Consider the following 19,914-nt stretch of genomic DNA (forward strand, 5'->3'; position numbering starts at 1 on the left):
AACTTAAGTGCCAGCATCTGATTAATATCTATACTCAATCCCTGTCAGGATTATTATTAACCAGAATGTAGAGATAACTCCTGGTGCAGCTCTAACCTTTGAGATTATCAGCATAGCAGGAAAATCTATTCATCTTTAATATATTATTTAATACCACTACTAGTACACACAGGACATGGGGCCACTGGAGGGCCTAGCATGAAACTGATTTTGCTCCCGGATGCTTATCAACAGACTAAGACCTCCTCATGCTGTTGCTATTATATCTGAATCATCTGGGATTAAGCAAGTATAGCTGACTCTCAATTATACTAAAGTTTTAGGGTTGTATTGCAACATTTGTTATATGTGAGCACTTAATAAAATAATTTAAAAGGCTTAAAGTACTCAAAAGGAGATTAACTACACATACACCTACAATAGCTTCAAATTGAAATTAAGTCAATATTTTAATAAATGATTAGTCAGAGAGAACTTTTTTTCAGGGCAAAATTTACACTAGATTTTGTTTTTAATTCTAAAACTTTGTTTATTTTTTTCCTTTGTAGTGATTTTATTGGGTTGTCACTGGTCAACAAAATTATACAGATTTCAATGTGTACAGTTCTACGACCCATCATTTGTACACTGTGGTGGAGACTGCTTAATGATAATTATTCAAATGAGAGAATACTTAGTAACAGAAGTCACTATCAGGAAAGTTCTTCTAATGGAACATCAAAACAATGTGTATGAAAAAGATTTGAAATAAATGTGTATGAAAAAGATTTGAAATAAATAAGGCCCGAGTTCTCTAATATTAAGGAAGCAAAACCACCTAAAATGGAACACATCAAGAAGAAAACTTCTCTTCCTTCTAGAAAGCTGTCCTTAACTGAGGGCACTGGAAAATGAAAGTGCAAAGGTGAAGCCAATTATACTACTGGAAATTCTCTTGTAATTATAATGTTCAGAAGTCAAATGTATTGATAAATGACTTGAATCACAGGAAATTTTTTTATTTATATAATAAATTTAAAAGTTCAATAAGGCTGATATTTATTTGTGTTCAACAAACTATCTTCTCATAAAGAGTAAGGATGAAAATCTCACCCAAGAACACAAATATTTTTTAAAATCATCTCAAAAAAAGTTTCATTTTCACCCAACTGTTAGAATTCATTAAAATCACTTGTTTCTGTACTATGAGGATATTGAGCTCTTTTATTTAGCACTATTTTATTAACCTAGCTTAAGTAATTATGTGCATGCTCTCATAAATTAAACTATCTTTTTTGAAAATCAATCCATATTGCTTTTTTGACAACACAGTATTTTCAAAGTATTATTATAAGTTTTATTTTATTTGGAAGAAAATGTAGAGAAAATATTTAAAATCAAAACGAGACTTACTACCCTACATAAATAAGTGGTTTTCCACAGTGAAGAAACTTATACGCTTAAAGCTAAAAACATTTTTCTAATTATTGTCCAAATCTGTATTCAAGGTGGTCTTATACTCCTAAAAAAGCTTCAAAACAGGTAAATGCCAATAAAAACAGCATGTAGCTACAGACCAGCAATGCCAAAATGACTTCAATTAAATGTCACTTAGAGATACAAGGAAAAGGATCAACTGAATTCCCCGTTCTCTGGTTTTAAGGCTGTGAGAGTTATACGTGGTTCCAAAGAGCGTCCCATATATAAACAGAAAGCACTGGGCAAGGGCTTGTCCTGAAATGACCCATCTGTGTCTGTCTGTGTCCTGCTGTGCGAACTCCTGCCTCTCGCCAACCTAGAGCTTTTCTTCCCACCAACTCAAGCTCTAAGGAAAGGTCAGGCAGGTGGCAAGCTCTCTCTCTTGAACAGTGTGTTCATGGAGAGGCCCGCTGAGTCACCTGCTCCCATTCCTGCTTCGAGGAGAAAATCAGGTCGTCACAGACTTGAAAGACTCAGAGTGAGAAGGACTGATGACAAGTCATGTATGTCCTTGATTAAAAACAGTAATTCCAATCATCCAAGAGATGCAAATCAAAATGACAATGTGGTACCACCTCACACCTGTCAGAATGGCTATCATCAACAAATGACAAGTGCCGGCGAGGATGCGGAGAAAAAGGAACCCTCCTGCACTGCTGGTGGGAATGCAGATTGGTGTAGCCACTATGGAAGACAGTATGGAGTTTCCTCAAAAAGTTAAAAATGGAACTCCTATTTGACCCAGTGATCCCACTTCTAGGAATATATCCCAAGAAACTAGAAACACCCATCAGAAAGGATATATGCATCCTTATGTTCATAGCTAAGATTTGGAAACAGCCTAAGTGCCCATCAGCAGATGAGTGGATTAAAAAATCATGGTACATCTACACAATGGAATACTATGCTGCTATAAAAAAGAAGGAACTTTTACCATTTGCAACGGCATGGATGGAACTGGAGAGCATTATGCTAAGCGAAATAAGCCAATTGGAGATAGACAAATATCACATGATCTCACTCATATGTGGGATATAATAATCAACATAAACTGATGAACAAAAATGGATCCAGAGACAAGGTGGCACTGAGCAGACCGTCCAACCTTGGGGAGAAGGCGGGGAAGGGGAGGTTAGAGATCAACCAAAGGACTTGTATGCATGCATATTAGCATGACCAATGGACAAAGACACTGGGGCGGTGGGGGCTTGCCCTTGGGGGTGGGAGGGGTGGGCATGGCAGGAGGGGAGGTTAATCGGGGAAATAAAGAGACATAATACTTTAAAGCAGTGGTTCTCAACCTTCCTAATGCTGCGACCCTTTAATATAGTTCCTCATGTTGTGGTGACCCCCAACCATAAAATTATTTTTGTTGCTACTTCATAACTGTAATTTTGCTACTGTTATGAATCGTAATGTAAATATTTGATATGCAGGATGTATTTTCATTGTTACAAATTGAACATAATTAAAGCATAGTGATTAATCACAAAACCAATATGTAATTATATACGTGTTTTCCAATTATCTTAGGCGACCCCTGTGAAAGGGTCGTTGGACCCCCAGGTTGAGAACCGCTGCTTTAAACAATAAAAGTTGTTGGATTCTGTTTAAAAAACAAAACAAAACAGTAATTCCAGCCCTAGCCTGTTTGGCTCAGTGAATAGAGAGTCAACCTGCAGACTAATGGGTCCCAGGTTCGATTCCGGTCAAGGGCACATGCCCAGGTTGCAGGCTCGATCCCCAGTGGGGAGCGTGCAGGAGGCAGCCAATCAATAATTCTCTTTCATCATTGATGTTTCTCTCTCTCTCTCCCTCTTCCTTCCTCTCTGAAATTAATAAAAATACATTTTTTTAAAAAACAGTAATTCCAGAGTGTATAACAGATGTTAATTCCTAGGACCTGAGCATTCCAGGTAAAAAAAAAGATACAAGTCACCTGCAAACATATCAAGAATCAAGAACTGAGGAGTTCTGAGAAAGACAGACTTGAGCATAGCATTTTGTAAGTATAGTCAAATATACTTACAAAATGCACACTTAACATATCAGTTAATAACATGTTAAAAACATGTTAAAGTACCTGCACAAAGGTACCTTTGGAACCTTAGATGTATAATAATAATTATACATTATTATTATATAATACCAGAAGGTATTTACTTTCCAGCAAAGCTGTGTGGGATCTGCTATCACTTGCAGGTAGCTAAAACTCATCTCTCAGTGGCTGTGGCTCCTTCCTTTACATATGCACCTCTCACCATCTAAGGTTCCAAAGGTATTTGTATTCCATATTCCAAGTAATGTCCAAACGTCTTGTCAAAGGGTATGATGTCAGAGCAACCACTCACAGGACAGAATGAATCAGAAGCTCCCTGTGTTGAGTTTGTGCCAAGGGGACACTGATAAATATCATCCATGTGTAAATCCTAGAACAAGGACATGAGTGACCATATCACATTAGAGCTGAGGTGGAACTCCTCACCACAGAAAATAAAAGTGAGATAGTGAAGGTGCAACAGTCTTTGCTTTAAAATCAAAAGATGAAAAGAACAAAAAGTACCATATGTTAACTGATACAGTTATAATAATGGTATTTTGAAAATGTGTCCTCTTTCTGGGATCTACAAACACTGGTTCTTTCCTGCCGTAAACGCACCCTTGGCCGTTAGGCATTCCTTGTTAAAGAACCCTCCTAAGGTTAGTGTCTGTGAATAAAATGAAGGGGAGTCCATCGCCAGTCAGTGGCTGACTTCAGATCAACTTCCATCAGTGATGTAGGGGGTAAAAGAGCAAGGATTACACCCAGATCCCTAAGTGTCCCCTTGGATCCTAACAAACATTCTGATCCTTACAACGAGGCTGCTTTCCCCCCAGAAATGCCTGGAATTCCATTCTAATACAAAGTTGGGAAACCCCAGAAACCACCACAGCACATCACTTTGTGATCACCTTCTTCTGGGCTTCAGAAAGTCCTCGGCATCCTCACTTTCCCTATTTCCAGACTAAGATTCTATATCCCACAGGTTCAGCAAGGCTCTTATCCCTGCTGCTCAGGTTCATTCTTCGCTGCTAAAGAGTCTTCTAAATAGGCCACAAACAAAGATGCCCATGACAGCTCACATGCCATCACTAATAAGGTCCAACCAGAGCCAACATCAGCCAAAACAAACAAATGAACAAAAAAGTATTTGGAATGCTGATCATAGGCACAAAAATGGTTTTCATGTCAAAGAGTGTCTGTTAAATCAATTGTATGAATTTATGACAATACATGCTTTCACTAAGGCAGAAAGGATACTAAATCTTTTTTTTTTTTTAAATATATTTTATTGATTTTTTACAGAGAGGAAGGGAGAGAGATAGAGAGTTAGAAACATCGATGAGTGAGAAACATCGATCAGCTGCCTCCTGCACATCTCCTACTGGGGATGTGCCCGCAACCAAGGTACATGCCCTTGACTGGAATCGAACCCGGGACCCCTCAGTCCGCAGGCCGACGCTCTATCCACTGAGCCAAACCGGTTTCGGCTGGATACTAAATCTTAACTACAAAACCATCCAAGTCTTTAGAATCAATTTACTGAACTCTCAATGGTATCTTAGTCTAAATAATTAATTAATTAATAATGGTACCTCCCATTCTTCTGACTATACTGAGGCCTAATTAATTGCTTTTTGGGGGAAAAAAATATTTTTATTGAGCTTTTTTTTTAGAGAAAGAGGAAGGGAGAGGGACAGAGAGAGAAACATCAATATGAGAGTAAAACATCAATTAGCTGCCTCCTGCATACACCCTACCAGGGATTGAGCCTGCCACTTGGGCATGTACGCTGACCAGGAATAGAACTGGAAATCCTTCGGTGCACGGAACGACACCCAACCGAGCCACACTGGTCAGGGCCCAACTGATTGCTTTTATATATCTTCTGTTATGTATCATCGGAGAACTTTGGAGAGCAGTTCCAAACACATATGCAATATTACATCATGGGAAAAGTTGCCCTGAGGACAAAGTTAATAGGACAGGCTTGATATATGGTGATAAGGGTGGTATCATCTTCTTCCTCTTTCCTATTACATCACCCACATGTAAAGGACACAATGTTAATCTTAGCATTAAAATTAAGGGCTTACATACAGATCATAAATTACAGGTCATTACTTCAGTACCGACAACAAAAAAGTGAGATAAGAGTAAAAATGTGATGTATAACCAATTTTAGAGGCATGGCCATAAGACAACAAAGAATGACAGAAAAATGTGCAAGATTATCAAATATTGGTTAGAGGACCCTCATTTAGAATGAAGTGTGATAAGACATGTTTTTCTCCAAGTAACTATATAAGCTGGGATATTATGGTACTATGTGGTACTGTGTCACAATTCAGTCAAATCAATCAGTGATAGTAGAGTTTCAGAAACTAGATATCCAGAATGTTCAGAAACACATCATGGTAAACTGAAGTTCCCCTAGAGCCACCATTTCCAAACTGTCCTACTTGGACCCCAAAGGTTTTCTCAGAGGTCATGCCAAAAGGACTTTCAATAGGGGTAGGCAGATTTCCCGCCTCTTGCCCCCTTACATCAACCAGAATCGTACTGATTTTGTCTATTTAATTTGTTGGGGTGAATATATAATTCTGAAACCACAACTCTAAAAACCACTAAGAGCAACAGCAAAAAAACACATGTATACTAGGAGTTCCAATCCCAAATACACAAGGGACCTGAGTTCAAAACCAAGGCTGACCAGAGGGTAGCCCAGTGCTGGCGGTGATCCACTTACACTTTTCATTTGCAACACCACAACTTTAAGCAACATTAGGAAGCATAAAATAATACGGCTCAATCAATCATGTATTTTTAAATTAAGCCACATGATCTAGCCAATCAAATGAGAGCCTAAGACACTGGAGTCAGTCTGAATTCAAAACAAGATGGTCATGACTTGTGTATCCCACAAATGATCTGGATAATCAAACACCAGCACTGTGGCCTTCAAAACTCAACCAAATTTCCTAACAAAGCACTCCATACTATCAGAAAAAAAGCTTTTCCAATATCATTCTAGCACTTTCAAAACAATGTGCAACACCAATGTTTAAAGACTAAAATGAACCTTCTCCAATAATGCTCACACTCCCCACCTAAATTATTCAGTAATGGAACTTCCAACAGAAATGGCAGGGCCCCTGCAGTGGTGGGGAAAACAAGCCAAGCTATACTTTGCTGGCCCCTGCCGTCCCATACTGGCAGTACCACCTGCACCAAGGAGCCCTTCCTAATGAGCAGATGAAACCCCACACTGCTCAGGGGAGGGCTGAGCGGTGGGATGCTGATACTGTCAGATGCAGGGCTCTGATCCTTCCCAGCAGTCCTAGGGGTTAACACAGGTCTCAATTCCAGGTCAAGGACACTGAATTCAAGATCCAAACACCAAAGAGAAACAGGAATGCAGGAATCGAGGTCAGGTTACCAGCCCAGGATCAGGAACACTTATTTAAATCAGCGGTTCTCGACCTGTGGGTCTCGACCCCTTTAGGGGTCGAACGACCCTTTCACAGGGGTCGCCTATGTGATTAATCACTATACTTTAATTATGTTCAATTTGTAACAATGAAATTGGGGGTCACCACAACATGAGGAACTGTATTAAAGGGTTGCGGTTTAGGAAGGTTGAGAACCACTGACTTAAATCAAAGCAACAGGAGAGATGGAAGAGTAGAGAAAACACACTGAGTGTTGAAGAAATAAGAAAAGTTAGATCACCAAGAAACAGAACACATCTGAATCCTTAAATACAAGGTCACATCACAAATTCAGTCTAGCCTACGCAGTCTGATCTAACCTCAAACAGCCAATCTGACTTTCTGATTAACCCAGGTAACTTCACAAGTAAAAGACTAAAAGGTCCTCATAATGATCAATGGTGACAGCCTTAACATAACTTCCTAGCCCTACCTACCTGTCCAATATTAGTTCCAATCTCCAAGGAGATCACAGCTTTATTTCAGCATTAACCCTCCAAATAACAATCCCATTGCCTTCCGTTTTTAGTCTTAGCAATTTCATTCCCTTATGTTCCCTCTCACTTTCATTCTTTTCTACTCTCCTCTGTTTCTTCTCTCATAGCCTACAAATAGGAACAGGGCATGCATGCCTTCAGGAAATCAACCTGGACACGAGTCTGTTAGGAAACATTAGGAAAGCTGGTAGTCTATTCAAGCAGGATTTACACTGCAGGCAGGGCCAGGTGGGGGCTCCCTGTCAAGGCCCGAAGATCATGCCTCCCTGTCAGCAATGTGTGTGTCACTCTACTCAAGTCCAGCCCACAGGCCTGAACCACAGCACTTCAGCTACTCTCTCCAACTGTTCACTCCTGTGTCCTGATTCTGATCACCCGTGGACCTAACTCTCCTGGGTGTCTCTAATCCTGGCTCAGAAAGCTAATCCCGAGTGCTTCTTCCAACGTCTGCTCTGAATGCTGGGCTTTTTCTATGATTAATCCTGCCAGAGAGCTAGCCAGGCACCTGCTTTACTGTTACAGGACAGCGATGAACATGTCTAATGTCTTCTTTCAGTGGCTATCCCACGATCATGCAAAATGGGCATAAAATGCTATCTGCAGAGGATGCTGATCAAAGTCTGGAGTACCCAGCCAGTGGAAGTTTGTCCTTGCTGAGCTCTAGAAGACCCTCTGGTGACAAGGGCTCTGCCCACGGCTGCCCTGTGACGCTGTCATTCAGGCAGATGTAAACCAGGCCTGTCACCACCATGCGGAAAAAGAAGGCCATTTCCTCAGGTGTGTGCAGTTACAACTAAAGGGTTAAAATTTTCCAATTCTTCAGGGACTGTCCTCAGGTCAAAGGTCAAAACATTATTTTAAGTATAACTTTTACAGTGTTATCTTATTGAATCTGATTTATTATATCTGAACTGATTTTTAGATTAAGTCTTGGAGGTAATTATTTCTGGTAATTAAGTCATCTTTTCAAACATTTCTTATATTTGGCAAAATAAACTTGGGGAAGGGCTCCCTCCCTCAAAATTAAAAGTGAGAGATAATAATTATTTAACTATCAGGTTAATATCACAATTCATCGTTGTATAGATACTGCAAGGAAATCTTAAGGATGATTTCCAGGATAAGCTTAATATCTAACAAAGTAATTCTTCTAAAGTCCCAAAGTGCACATTAAAACACTAGTACAGGACTACTTCAAGTGTATTTCTCATTTCACCCGCTGCAATGGAGAACTTACAGCACTTTGGACCATGGTCTCATAGTTCACTTATATATCTCTACAGTCCCACTTTCAGAGCTAAATACAGTGGGTGCTCAGTAACTCACTTTCTACATGTACAAGGTCAAATCTAACTCCTTACTCATACGTTGCTTCTATGTATTCGTACTTGTTAATCTGGCTTGTGTGCCTAAGGAATGAGGGAACAAACTGTCTTAGGTGTGATGAAAGGTTAAGCTTTTTCAAAGAGACCAACAATATATGTATTTATATATTGTATTATATAATAATAGATGGCATATATCAGTCATCAAGTACACCTTATCAATACATTGGTTAATATGTATATTACCACCCTCTTCATGCTAAACTATCACACATGCTCAAGAATCCAGGGTATCAAACAGTGGTCATAAATGTGACCATTACCAGTCTGTAGGTCCCAAGACTGCCTTAAAAGTATTTCTTAAGAGTTGGGTTGTTAAAAAAAAAAAAAAAAAAAAAAAAAAAAAAAAAGAGTTGGGTTGTTGTTGTTTTTTAATATATATTTTTACTGATTTTTAGAGAGAGAGGAAGGGAGAGGGAGAGAGAAAGAGAAACATTGATGTGAAGAGAGACACATCAATGGGCTGCCTCTCACCAGGGATTGAGCCCACAGTCCGGGCATGTGTCCTGACCAGGAATCAAACCAGCAACCTTTTGGTGCATGGAATGATACCCAACCAATTGAGCCACCCTGGCCAGGGCAAGAGTTGGGATTTTTAAATTTTATCTTTATTGTTCAAAGTATTACATATGTCCCTTTTTCTCTCCCCTTTAATCCCCCCCACTTCCCCTACACACCCCCTTCGCCTACAGCACTACTATCTGTGTCCATGGGTTATGCATATATGCATAATAGCATCCCAAGAGAGGCTCAAAATAAGGTCAAATTACAAATGGCGACAATTTCCTATTCTCACTTTTAAATTCCTTCAAAACTTGAGTCAGCATTATACAGTTCCAAAGGTTATCAAATTAAGAAAAACGTTTTTAATGTCAAAATGAAGTACCTTCTTTATTTACCTTTAAGACCGATTAACTGTGACTAAGCCAGTCCGGATTACTACAACAGATCCCAATGTGAATTGGCACAGGGAACACACACAGCACACACTGAAAACAGCAGGACACGATTACTTAAAAGTGCTTTCTCTAGTGTTGGGGGTGGAGAGGTCGGGGGGAGGGGTTAGAACTTGGTTACAGAGGGCAGATTTCCCTTAAGGCCAAGCTAAGTAAAAGTGGATGTTATGAACAGACAACATGGGGCAATGCAATATTCATGCAGAAGAGTCTAAATAAAATGACTTTCCTTCCATTTACTCTGCAGTGGCACAAAATCAAAAGAGAAACAAATCATTCTAAGAAAAACAACATTTTATTTCAACAGATAATCCAGAGCAAAGGTCTTATCATCTTCATCTTTAGAGGTCTATAGGTTATATGCAAAATTTCATACATGTCTGCACCTTTCTGAGAAAAAGTCTATAGATCTCATCACATAGGAAAATATGACCAAGATAAGAACCCACAGAGAGAAATCAGTTTTCCATCATTAATTTCTCACTAGTTTTAATGACCCAGCAAAGAGGCTAAAATAGTAACATTTTGCTCACAATAAACTTCAACACAGGCAGCCTTTTATATTAATGTAATATAAATCCACTCCCCCAAATCAAGCAAGAAACTGAGGCTCCTCCTCTCATCAAACTACTTCGATAAACTCTCAAAATAGGGAATTAACAGGAAGACAGCTTAGTCTGCAAACCCATTCTAAATTCTTACAGACTCGAACATTATTTATCACTCTAAGAATTTAAATTCAATGACAATATATCCATATCTTATTTTCTTACTTTTCTTTAAATTGCCCTCCACCCCAACTGTCAATTTTCCTAAAATATCTTACACAGAGCAAATATTCATTAAACATCGGAACAAACAAGTGAACAAATTACAATTACATGGGCCAACTAAGAGTGGGATGGAAACCATCAGTTCATTACAGGTGCCAACATAAGCCTGCCAGGTACAATCTATGGGCCAATCTCCATTTCTGGCCACTCTTTGATTTTTTTTTTTTTTTTAATGAACATATTAAGTGGCATGACACTCACAATAAGGACAGAATGTGACAGCATTATCACAAGGTATACATTTTAATACATCTTCCAAACCAGGGAACAGGGCAGTACTGAGTGGAGATGAAATAAACAAACAGAAGCCGAGCCGGTCAGGACCGAGTAAGGTTGAGGTTAGTGGCAACAGCATGTGCGTGGTTTCCAGGAAACCTTCAGTAAGACTGCTGTTAGCCCTAGCCCCGCACCTTGCCCAACCCAGTGCGCTGCCTCTTCTTCCAGCTCCCCGCCTGGCTCAGTGCAGCACTGCCCTGCTCCCAGGGGTGCAGCCGCCCGGCCTGAACTCACCTGGGCCGTGGAAGGGCCTGAAGTTTAAAACATGTTAATGCATCATGCCAAAAGTGCAGCGAACATGCATACTTCATACACTCATGGTTTCAGAGAGATAGAAAACGTGCCACCAATAAGACAACCTCTGTACAAAACACCCTCAAAGAATTCGAAGAAACAATTTTACGGACACCCACATTTACCACAAAGAACAGAATAGTAGTATTACTACATCGAGAAACTGCACCTCACAGATTAAAGTTCCAAAAATAATTATGTGCTTCACCTACTTTAACTGCCATTATTTGTCCACTTGGTTTGTGGACCATTTTGTTGACAGAACCATACGCTCCTCGTCCGATTTCTCCCAGGTCTTTCAAGTCCTCTGCGGTGAAATCCCAGTGCTGTTCAGGGGAGATCTTCAGTTTTCCTGACGATTCAATGCTGTGTGTTCTCAGTCTCTCTCTGTTAAAATATTGAAAAGCAATTTCCACATTTTAAATATGGTTTGACTTATTTATTTTAGCTAGCAGCGATTAATGTGTGGGAAATTTGTTTTCTCATAATTTACTAAAACAGTCTGACCTCCAGATTTTGGGAGTTTTTTGTTTGTATTATCTTGGTTTTTTACACACTGAATTAAGAAAGGCTGAAATTTAGGTAATCCATAAACACAGCTTTAATGGGATTTATAAAACTAATTTCCATTTATTGAAGAAACTAATTCTGCACACCAGTTTTTATTTCCAAATATAGAACTTTTCCAAACTTTGCAAACTGTATTATCAAATGTGGAATCTGAAGAGCTATAAGCCCCATTTCCAAAAAGTTCTCATCCTACCTCACACAATATGATTTATTCCAGGTTCACAATCCTGGTGCAGCTGTTCACAAACTCTGCTGCACATTCGAATCATTTGGGGAGAATTTTTTAGACCCTACAGCAATTAAATCAGAAAATCTAGGGACAAGAGGCAGGAAACCATATTTTTAAAGATCCCCAGGTGATTCTGGCAGAGTTTAGGAACTAGCACCTCAGTGCACTGCCGTGTTCATGATAATGCCATGCTCAGGGAGGGGGATAGTTAAATGAGTATTCCGCTGGCTCTAAGATGAAACTGCCACATGCTATTCAAATCTGAAACTTTTAGCCTTTGTTCATTAGATAAAACAATGGAGTGAACATAAATAATTCATAGACAAGAGCGCTTACTCATTACAGATTTCCATTAAATAAAAACTTCACCTCCAAAATTCCAACCTAGAGAACATATTAACTTCTAACCATGCTTCGTAAAAAAAAAAATCCAATTAAAACTAAAAAATCAATCTCATTTCTCACTCCCTCTGTCTGTGTGTGTGTGTCTCTCTCTTTTATCACATACACATACACTGCAATGTGTAGGAATAAACTGCATCAACTAGAGTGAAACATACATAAAAGAAAAACATTCCACTAAGTAATCATCTACATTTTTTTAATTTCATATTAAATGATCAGAATCTCTTTTTAAATCTCATCTGGAGATACAAACAAAAGTTTATATGCTTGGGGTTTTTTTATTTTTCTTCTTCCAACATTTATGAACATTTCTCAGATTTTTTGTTTTTTGTAGCTATTTTTAAGGTTCTCAAAATATTTAGAATTTTAAAAGTGCTCCAGAATAACCAGGTACGCTAATATTAATAATAACCAAGATTTGGTGAAAAGGTAAAACCTTCCAGTTATAAAATAAATAAGTTCTGGGGATGTAATGTACAGCATGGTGACTATAGTTAATAGAGTATTATATATCTGAGAGTTGCTAAGAGTATAGATCTTTAAAGTTCCTATCATACACAAATTTGTAACTGTAGTTGGTGATCGATGTTAAATAGACTTACTGTGGTGATCATTTCACACTATACACAAACATTTAATCATTAAATCATGTACCTGAAATGAATATAATGCCAATTATACCACAATAAAAATAAAACCTCTTCAAGGTGAAAAAATAACAATAGCCAAGATTCAAGATTACAGTTCAAAGATTAATACACTGTCAAAATAACAACTTAGTGAACTAGCATACCAAAAACCAGATTCTCAAATCACAATACTAACATGTCATAACACCAGCCTTCACTCATCCAGTTTCCAAATACTTTCACCGGTGTTCCTCAGACTCTAGAATCTAGAGTCACAGGAGCCCGGAAATCAGTGGCCTAAGTGAGCAGGCAGGAACAGTCGTGAAGCCTGAACGAAGTTTTTAAGATGGAAATCAGATCCAGGCAAGTACATCAAGCCCAAAGACTAATTTCCTCAGTAATCTCTTCCATGAAGTATACAAATTAAGCCAGGAAATATTCTAGCATCAAAAAGTTCCATGTATAGTGATTATTGTTCTATGATCAATGGCGAGTAAACACCATCTGTATGGTACAGTTTAACCACTGGTGAAATATACAGCACCAGCCTACTGCTGAGGGAGCTGAAGAAAGGTAATTAAAATTGTGTGTAAATTGGAAGCGGCATTTTGAAGTATTCACTAATTAGTATTCACTAATTCAGGGCGATGGCAGAGAGGCTCTGCGGTGGTCCCTAAGCTCCACGTTCCTGGTGCTCACATGTCTGTGTAAGCTCCTCTCTGAGCACAGATGGGACCTGTAACTTGCTTCTAACCAGTAAAATATGGCAACAGATATCATGCTCATGATCACACTGTTTTATAGAACATTTATTGCTAGTATTCCTCAGATACAAAATGAATGATATTTCATTACTACATAAAAATCACACAACAGCTATACTATCTTTGCTAATAGTTTAGCTTACATATATAGGCTGCTATGTGATTTCCAGAAAAAGTCCTTTTTTTTTCTTTTGGAAAGTGAACAGATTGATAGCTGAACTATGCAAGTTACCGTCTTAGGCTAATGAAAATGTTCAAAAATTGATTAAGGTAACAGATGAACAACTCTGATTAACTAAAAGCTACAGGTTGGAGAGTTTAAATGGGTGAATTGTGTGGTATAGGAATTACATATGCCAATAAAGCTGCGAAAAGTTAGATAAACAGGAAGATGTGATTACTACCCAGAGCTCCATTTTCTCATTTAGACAGGAAAAGAGTCATAAAAACCACAGAAAACTATGCTCTGGAATGTCACCAGGGCATGTCCGTAGTCTTCAATAATATGGGCTGGCCATCTTTTCAGTGATCCTGAACCAATTTCACAGCTACTGTTTTAAGTGTTTCCAACTACAATGGCTTCCAAAGGACTGTGCGTAGAACAGACACAGTGCTCTAGAGACTAGCCCAGAAGCCGACCTGAGCCGTCACCACTGAACTCTAGCAGTGCATCAATGAGGCAACTGTACCAAGTGGCCAAAACCTTAGCTGCAGTTTTTCATCTGAGGAAAATTTGTCCAAGAAGATTTAAGTGTTACTTCTACTAGACAGTATCAGGAATTCCTAATCATTTCATTATTAATTTCTTACCTGAAAATTCAATGACTCCATAAACCTAGAAGTTATCCACAGGGCCATTGCCCTATCAGTAAATAAGTTCTGCCTACAAACTTATATTTACTCATATTCCTCCTAAAATATATGTTGTCTCTACATGGGTAATTCTTAACTAAGACATCCCACCATTCTCTTTTTTTGCCCACTCAGGAAACAAACAAGGAATTGATGTTCTAAGTTTTAAATTAACCCCCCAGCGAACCCTCTCCATAAAATAGTCCAGGAGGAAAAAAAAGTTCATAGAAAAATGAGCAACATTCTCCTTTGGATTTGGAGGTCTTAAATATGAAAACAAGTTTCAGTAGTTCTTGTTATAACAGAACTTGTAATTGGACTATCAAATGACACACATTCCAGTTAAAACTCAGCTATACTAACATTTTTTTAATGCCTAAGATCACAAATCTGAATTAAATAGTGTATCTCTGGAATACAGTATTTCGAACAGCATGCATTTTTGGATACATATTAACATCAGGGACATCACAAATCTAAATTAAATAGTGTATCTCTGGAATACAGTATTTCGAACAGCATGCATTTTTGGATACATATTAACATCAGGGACACTGTTTAGATATAGACTGATGTCCTGTTAAAATATTTCCTCCTACATGAAGCTAAACAGAATTTCAGTGGCAATATGAACTTGAAATCTAAAGACACTGACACTAAGGATTAAAATCTAAAAAAATATATCAGCTCTAGCTGGTTTGGCTCAGTGGATAGAGTATCAGCCTATGGACTGAAGGGTCACAGGTTCAATTCTGATCAAGGGCACATGCCTGGGTTGGGCTTGGGGGGGGGGGGGGGTTGCGTGCAGTAGGCAGCCAATCAATGATTTCCTCTCATCATTTGAGTTTCTATTTCTCTCTTCCTCTCCCTTCTTCTCTGAAATCAAATAAAAATATATTTTAAAATATACTAGTATATATCAATCAACCTTATTGGATTTGAATCAAATTTGAAAGTCAATTCATGGACATATTGTATCTTACCACCATATTCACTAATTAATATAAATAGACTAGGTGTATGTCCCATGGGTTAATATCTTCACTTTTTTTTTCCCCCAAAAGACTACATTCCCTAGCTTTACTGGTATAGAGGGATGCCATAAGAATGACTGGAAAATATCAAATATTTTAAGGGTTACCTCTCCCAATTGTTTAAGGGAACACTTATTCCCCCAAATCTCTTCTTTCTGTGCAGAGGAACCTGGCCTCTCATCTGAGCTCTGTTTGGACTCAGGAAACAAGTTACAGAGGCAAAAGAAGGGCCCTAGGAGTTTAAGAAAAAGCAAAGTAGAGAGAATGCACCTGGGAAAAGAGAGGGAAAGGCAGAGCTATGCTAGGTGTGGGCCCCTGGGGAAAGGCATTGGGGCTTGTCTGTAGTCTTCAATAACATGGGGGGATGAGAGAATGAGCCTGCTGGGTCCTCTGTCCTGAGGCGTTTTATCCACTCTCTAAAGGTGGGATCTGAGGGGAGGTTCTCAATAGAATATTCATCAGCTTTCCTGGTATGTCCTTTCAGAGTCCTGTTCACTACTGATTGGTCAGTGCCAGGGCAGGGCATTAGTCATCACAGCTGGTCCTGATGTCAGCCATGGCATCACCCCACCTGCCTTAGTGCTTTTCTGGGCCTGAAACTGAACCACAACTGAGGCCTAGATGTTCTCTCTGCTTTGACCACAACTCTGCCAACAGGCCCTAGGCTTTATTCCTAAGATTATTTGATGTGACCAGAACCTCACTGACTTGACTTTGATGTGGCTTAAGGGTGTGCTCGTGCAAGGGCTTGTATGGGACTTATAAGAGGCTGTTCTCTGACCTCCTTGTTCCTCCCCGAAGGGGGGCTACCAAATGACTAAGGACATGCTAGGGGAGGAAAGGTCACTCTGGGAGCCAGGTCCTTATTTTCCTAGTTTTGTCCACTGCTACGTACCAGGGGCTTTCTGCCCTGGTGACATTCCTATTGTGGTCATGCCTAACTTCTACTGCAATTATTGTTTACATGCAAATACACTTCTAATACAGCCCCTAACAATATTTCATTTCCCAGTGATCCTCACAGGAGGGGGTGCTACCCCACACCCTGAATATCTAAGTGGGGAGGAGGGCAGGCATTGGTAGCAGTTCAGTCATCATGAGGACTGGGCATTGCTATGCGCATTTAGTGGCTAGAGGCTAATGATGTTAAATGTTTTAAACTTTATCCCATTTTATTTCCTTATGTATATTCTTGATAGCTGCCAATAAAAATATAGAACATTAAAGTCTAATTGTAGTTGGATTTTACTCCTTCTGTGAAACTATTTAAGCTTAAGCGTACATGACAACCTGGGTGGCACTTAATGCACACAATCCTTTGTTAGAGAAAACTTTCACCCCCAGGCTTCCCGACTTCCCAGTTTGGTGTTCAGGACATGCATAGTTACAGACAAGAGAATCTGATTAGAAAGCAAACAGACCATCCAGTCTTGTCCTCCAGGAAGCTGCCTGAAAGTCCTGGCCTGGGCTCAGTGTTACTGCTCTGCATCCACATATACTGAAATCAAGAAACACCCAGTCCTCAGCAAATCCCTGATCTACAGTCCCAATAACTTTTTTAAAAGTATATTACACTAGTTTGTACTGCTTATACCCTAAGTTGAATCCACTTCTAACCATTCTTGCTTAATTATTCTAATGATTATCTCCATAAATCTAAATCAGAGGTTTCATTTTAAGATGCACAGGTGAGGATATAGGCATTAGGCTACGATCCCTCAAATTACATAATGAAGAGGTTCTCCCTGCAACTCTAGCACCCACAATGGAATCCTATGTCTACTATTTGACTCTTTGCCATGGGCATATATCACTTCTTAAACATTTCCAAATATACCAACATGCTAAATGAACCTTCCAAGGGATGGAAGGATAGATATCTACTACGGTTACTATGGCTTACACATGAGCTCACATATGAAGAACACAGCACAGACCCTTCCTGCATGGGCCTGTGTGTTCATTCCCATAGTGACACAAAGGTTCTCCCCAGAGTCAAGTCTCAGACTCATAGCTTCACACACCACTGTACACATTCTACATTGCCACTCCTCCATTCATTTAGGAAATCTACTAATTTTGAATCATTCACCATTTGTCAAAACTTACCACTGTCATAATCTAGTCATGAGTCCAACCCCTCAAAACTCTGAATCTTATTTTGGTGCCAATTATCTTTCATTCAAATTCCAAATTCACTTTACTATTTTGGGCAAGTGGGAGTTGAGGTGATACTGATGAAAACAGGAAGTGTTAGACACTACTCCTCATCACTTTCCTGTGAGTATTTTAGTGTTGTTGTTTTTCCTGTGATATTCTAGTACTATTCCCACCCTGTTGCCTATATTTGCATCATAGAAGCTGTCTTCTATGATTTTTAACTATGCCTATATCATCCTGTCCTTGAAAAGTAAATTGAATACCCTCCCTAGCAAGTCAACAAACCTATTGCTGAGAATACATTCTTCATAGGTTTCCAAAGGAAACTTGCCAGTAGCTAGCTATTCTTAATATAGAATGTGATCTAAAAAGCCAAAACCAAGTCTTCAAAACCATATGCAGTAGGCCCTCCTCCCCCAAAAGATAGATCATCTGGAACCTCAGAAGGGTCTCAAGAAAAGATCATTGCAGATTAGGGTAGGCTCTAAATACAATGACAAATCCTATATAATAAAACCCTAATATGCAAATCAACCGAACAGCAGAACGACAGGTCGCTATGACGTGCATTGACCACCAGGGGGCAGATGTTCAATGCAGGAGCTGCCCCCTGGTGGTCAGTGCACTCCCACAGGGGGAGTGCCGCTCAGCCAGAAGCCAGGCTCACGGCTGGTGAGCGCAGTGGCAGTGGCGGTGGTGGGAGCCTCTCCCACCTCCACAGCAGTGCTAAGGACCCCTCAGGGGTCCCAGACTGCGAGAGGATACAGGCCAGGCTGAGGGATCCCCAGCCCCCAGTGCACAAACGTTGTGCACCAGGCCTCTAATACCCTTGTAAGTGACAGAACTGGAGAAGACAGAACACACAGAAAGATACAGGAAAAAGGCCAAAAGAGGTTGGAGGCAGCAACTGGAATTCTGCCACCACAGCCTATGGAACATCAGGAGCTACCAGAGCTGAAAGAAGAAAGGTTAGGGTCCTCTAGAGCCTTCAGAAGAAGCAAGGCCCTGCCAACACCCCAATTTCGGATTTCTGGCCCCCAGAACTACAAGAGAATAAATCTCTGTTTAAGCCATCAAATCTGTAGTTTGTTGACAGCCCCAGGAATCAAATACAACATACAAACCAAGAGTCACCAAAATTTTTCTGTAATGGGACAGACAGTAAATATTTTAGGCTTTGCCAGCCATACAATCTTTGTTGCAACTATGTAACAAATGGGTGTGACTATGTTTCAATAAAACTTCATTTACAAGAACTAGCAGCTGGCCCTAGCCAGTTTGGCTCAGTGGATAGAGCGTTGGCCTACAGATCAAAGAGTCCCGGGTTCAATTCCAGTCAAGGGCACGTACCTTGGTTGCAGGCTCCTCCCTGCTCCGGGCCCTGGTCCGGGCTCATGCAGGAGGCAAGCAATCAATGTTTCTCTCACATTGATGTTTCTCTGTCTTTCCCTTTCTCCTCTACTCTCCCTAAAATCAATGGAAAAATATCCTCGAGCGAGGATTAACAATAAAAAGAGAGAGAGAAAAGAACTAGCAGCTGGCTACATTTGGTTCCTGAGTTATAGTTTGCTGATCACATGATCTAAATAACTGTCATCTAAATTATGTATCTTTTAAATGATCTAAATTATATCTACTCATTTTTCACCTTCTCTTTCAAATTTATAATCAGCTCTGAAAGATAAGAAACTTCACTTATCCACCCAAACCCTGTATTTCCAGAATTTAAACTCAAGATACATTTCAAGCTTTTTCTTAAAAATCCCCCACAAATCAACAGGGAATGAAATTAAGGGTCTGATATCCCTCCCCTGATTCTATCACATTACGATATACATATAGCATAATATACATATAATTATGTAATTAAGTCAGCAACCAACCTCCTTAATACCTCTCCTATCTTTGTCTTCTTCCTAGGCATGAAAACTTGATTCCTGAAACTTTCCAATACCTACTGATTTTCCTTTAATATATATTCTAGAGCCACCATCCATAAGAATCTTTATTTAATCAATCTGAAGTGCATTTTCTCCTCCT

At 39.4% G+C, this 19,914-nt stretch overlaps 1 protein-coding gene across 7 annotated transcripts in view; it reads right to left on the reverse strand.

Moving 5' to 3' along the window:
- The window catches only part of MAP2K4 (mitogen-activated protein kinase kinase 4), a 119,755-nt gene that overhangs the window by 47,908 nt on the left and 51,933 nt on the right, over positions 1 to 19,914 (reverse strand). For all 7 annotated transcript variants that reach the window (XM_070395108.1, XM_070395106.1, XM_070395110.1 and 4 more), the window contains one exon: positions 11,444 to 11,618. In XM_070395108.1, coding sequence (XP_070251209.1) covers positions 11,444 to 11,618 — 175 coding nt within the window. The remainder of the gene's footprint in view (positions 1 to 11,443; positions 11,619 to 19,914) is intronic.

The sequence above is a fragment of the Myotis yumanensis genome, unplaced genomic scaffold (assembly GCF_028538775.1).
Source record: "Myotis yumanensis isolate MYYU_CA2020_CCGP unplaced genomic scaffold, mMyoYum1.0.hap1 SCAF_16, whole genome shotgun sequence".
In the NCBI taxonomy this organism is placed as follows: domain Eukaryota; kingdom Metazoa; phylum Chordata; class Mammalia; order Chiroptera; family Vespertilionidae; genus Myotis; species Myotis yumanensis.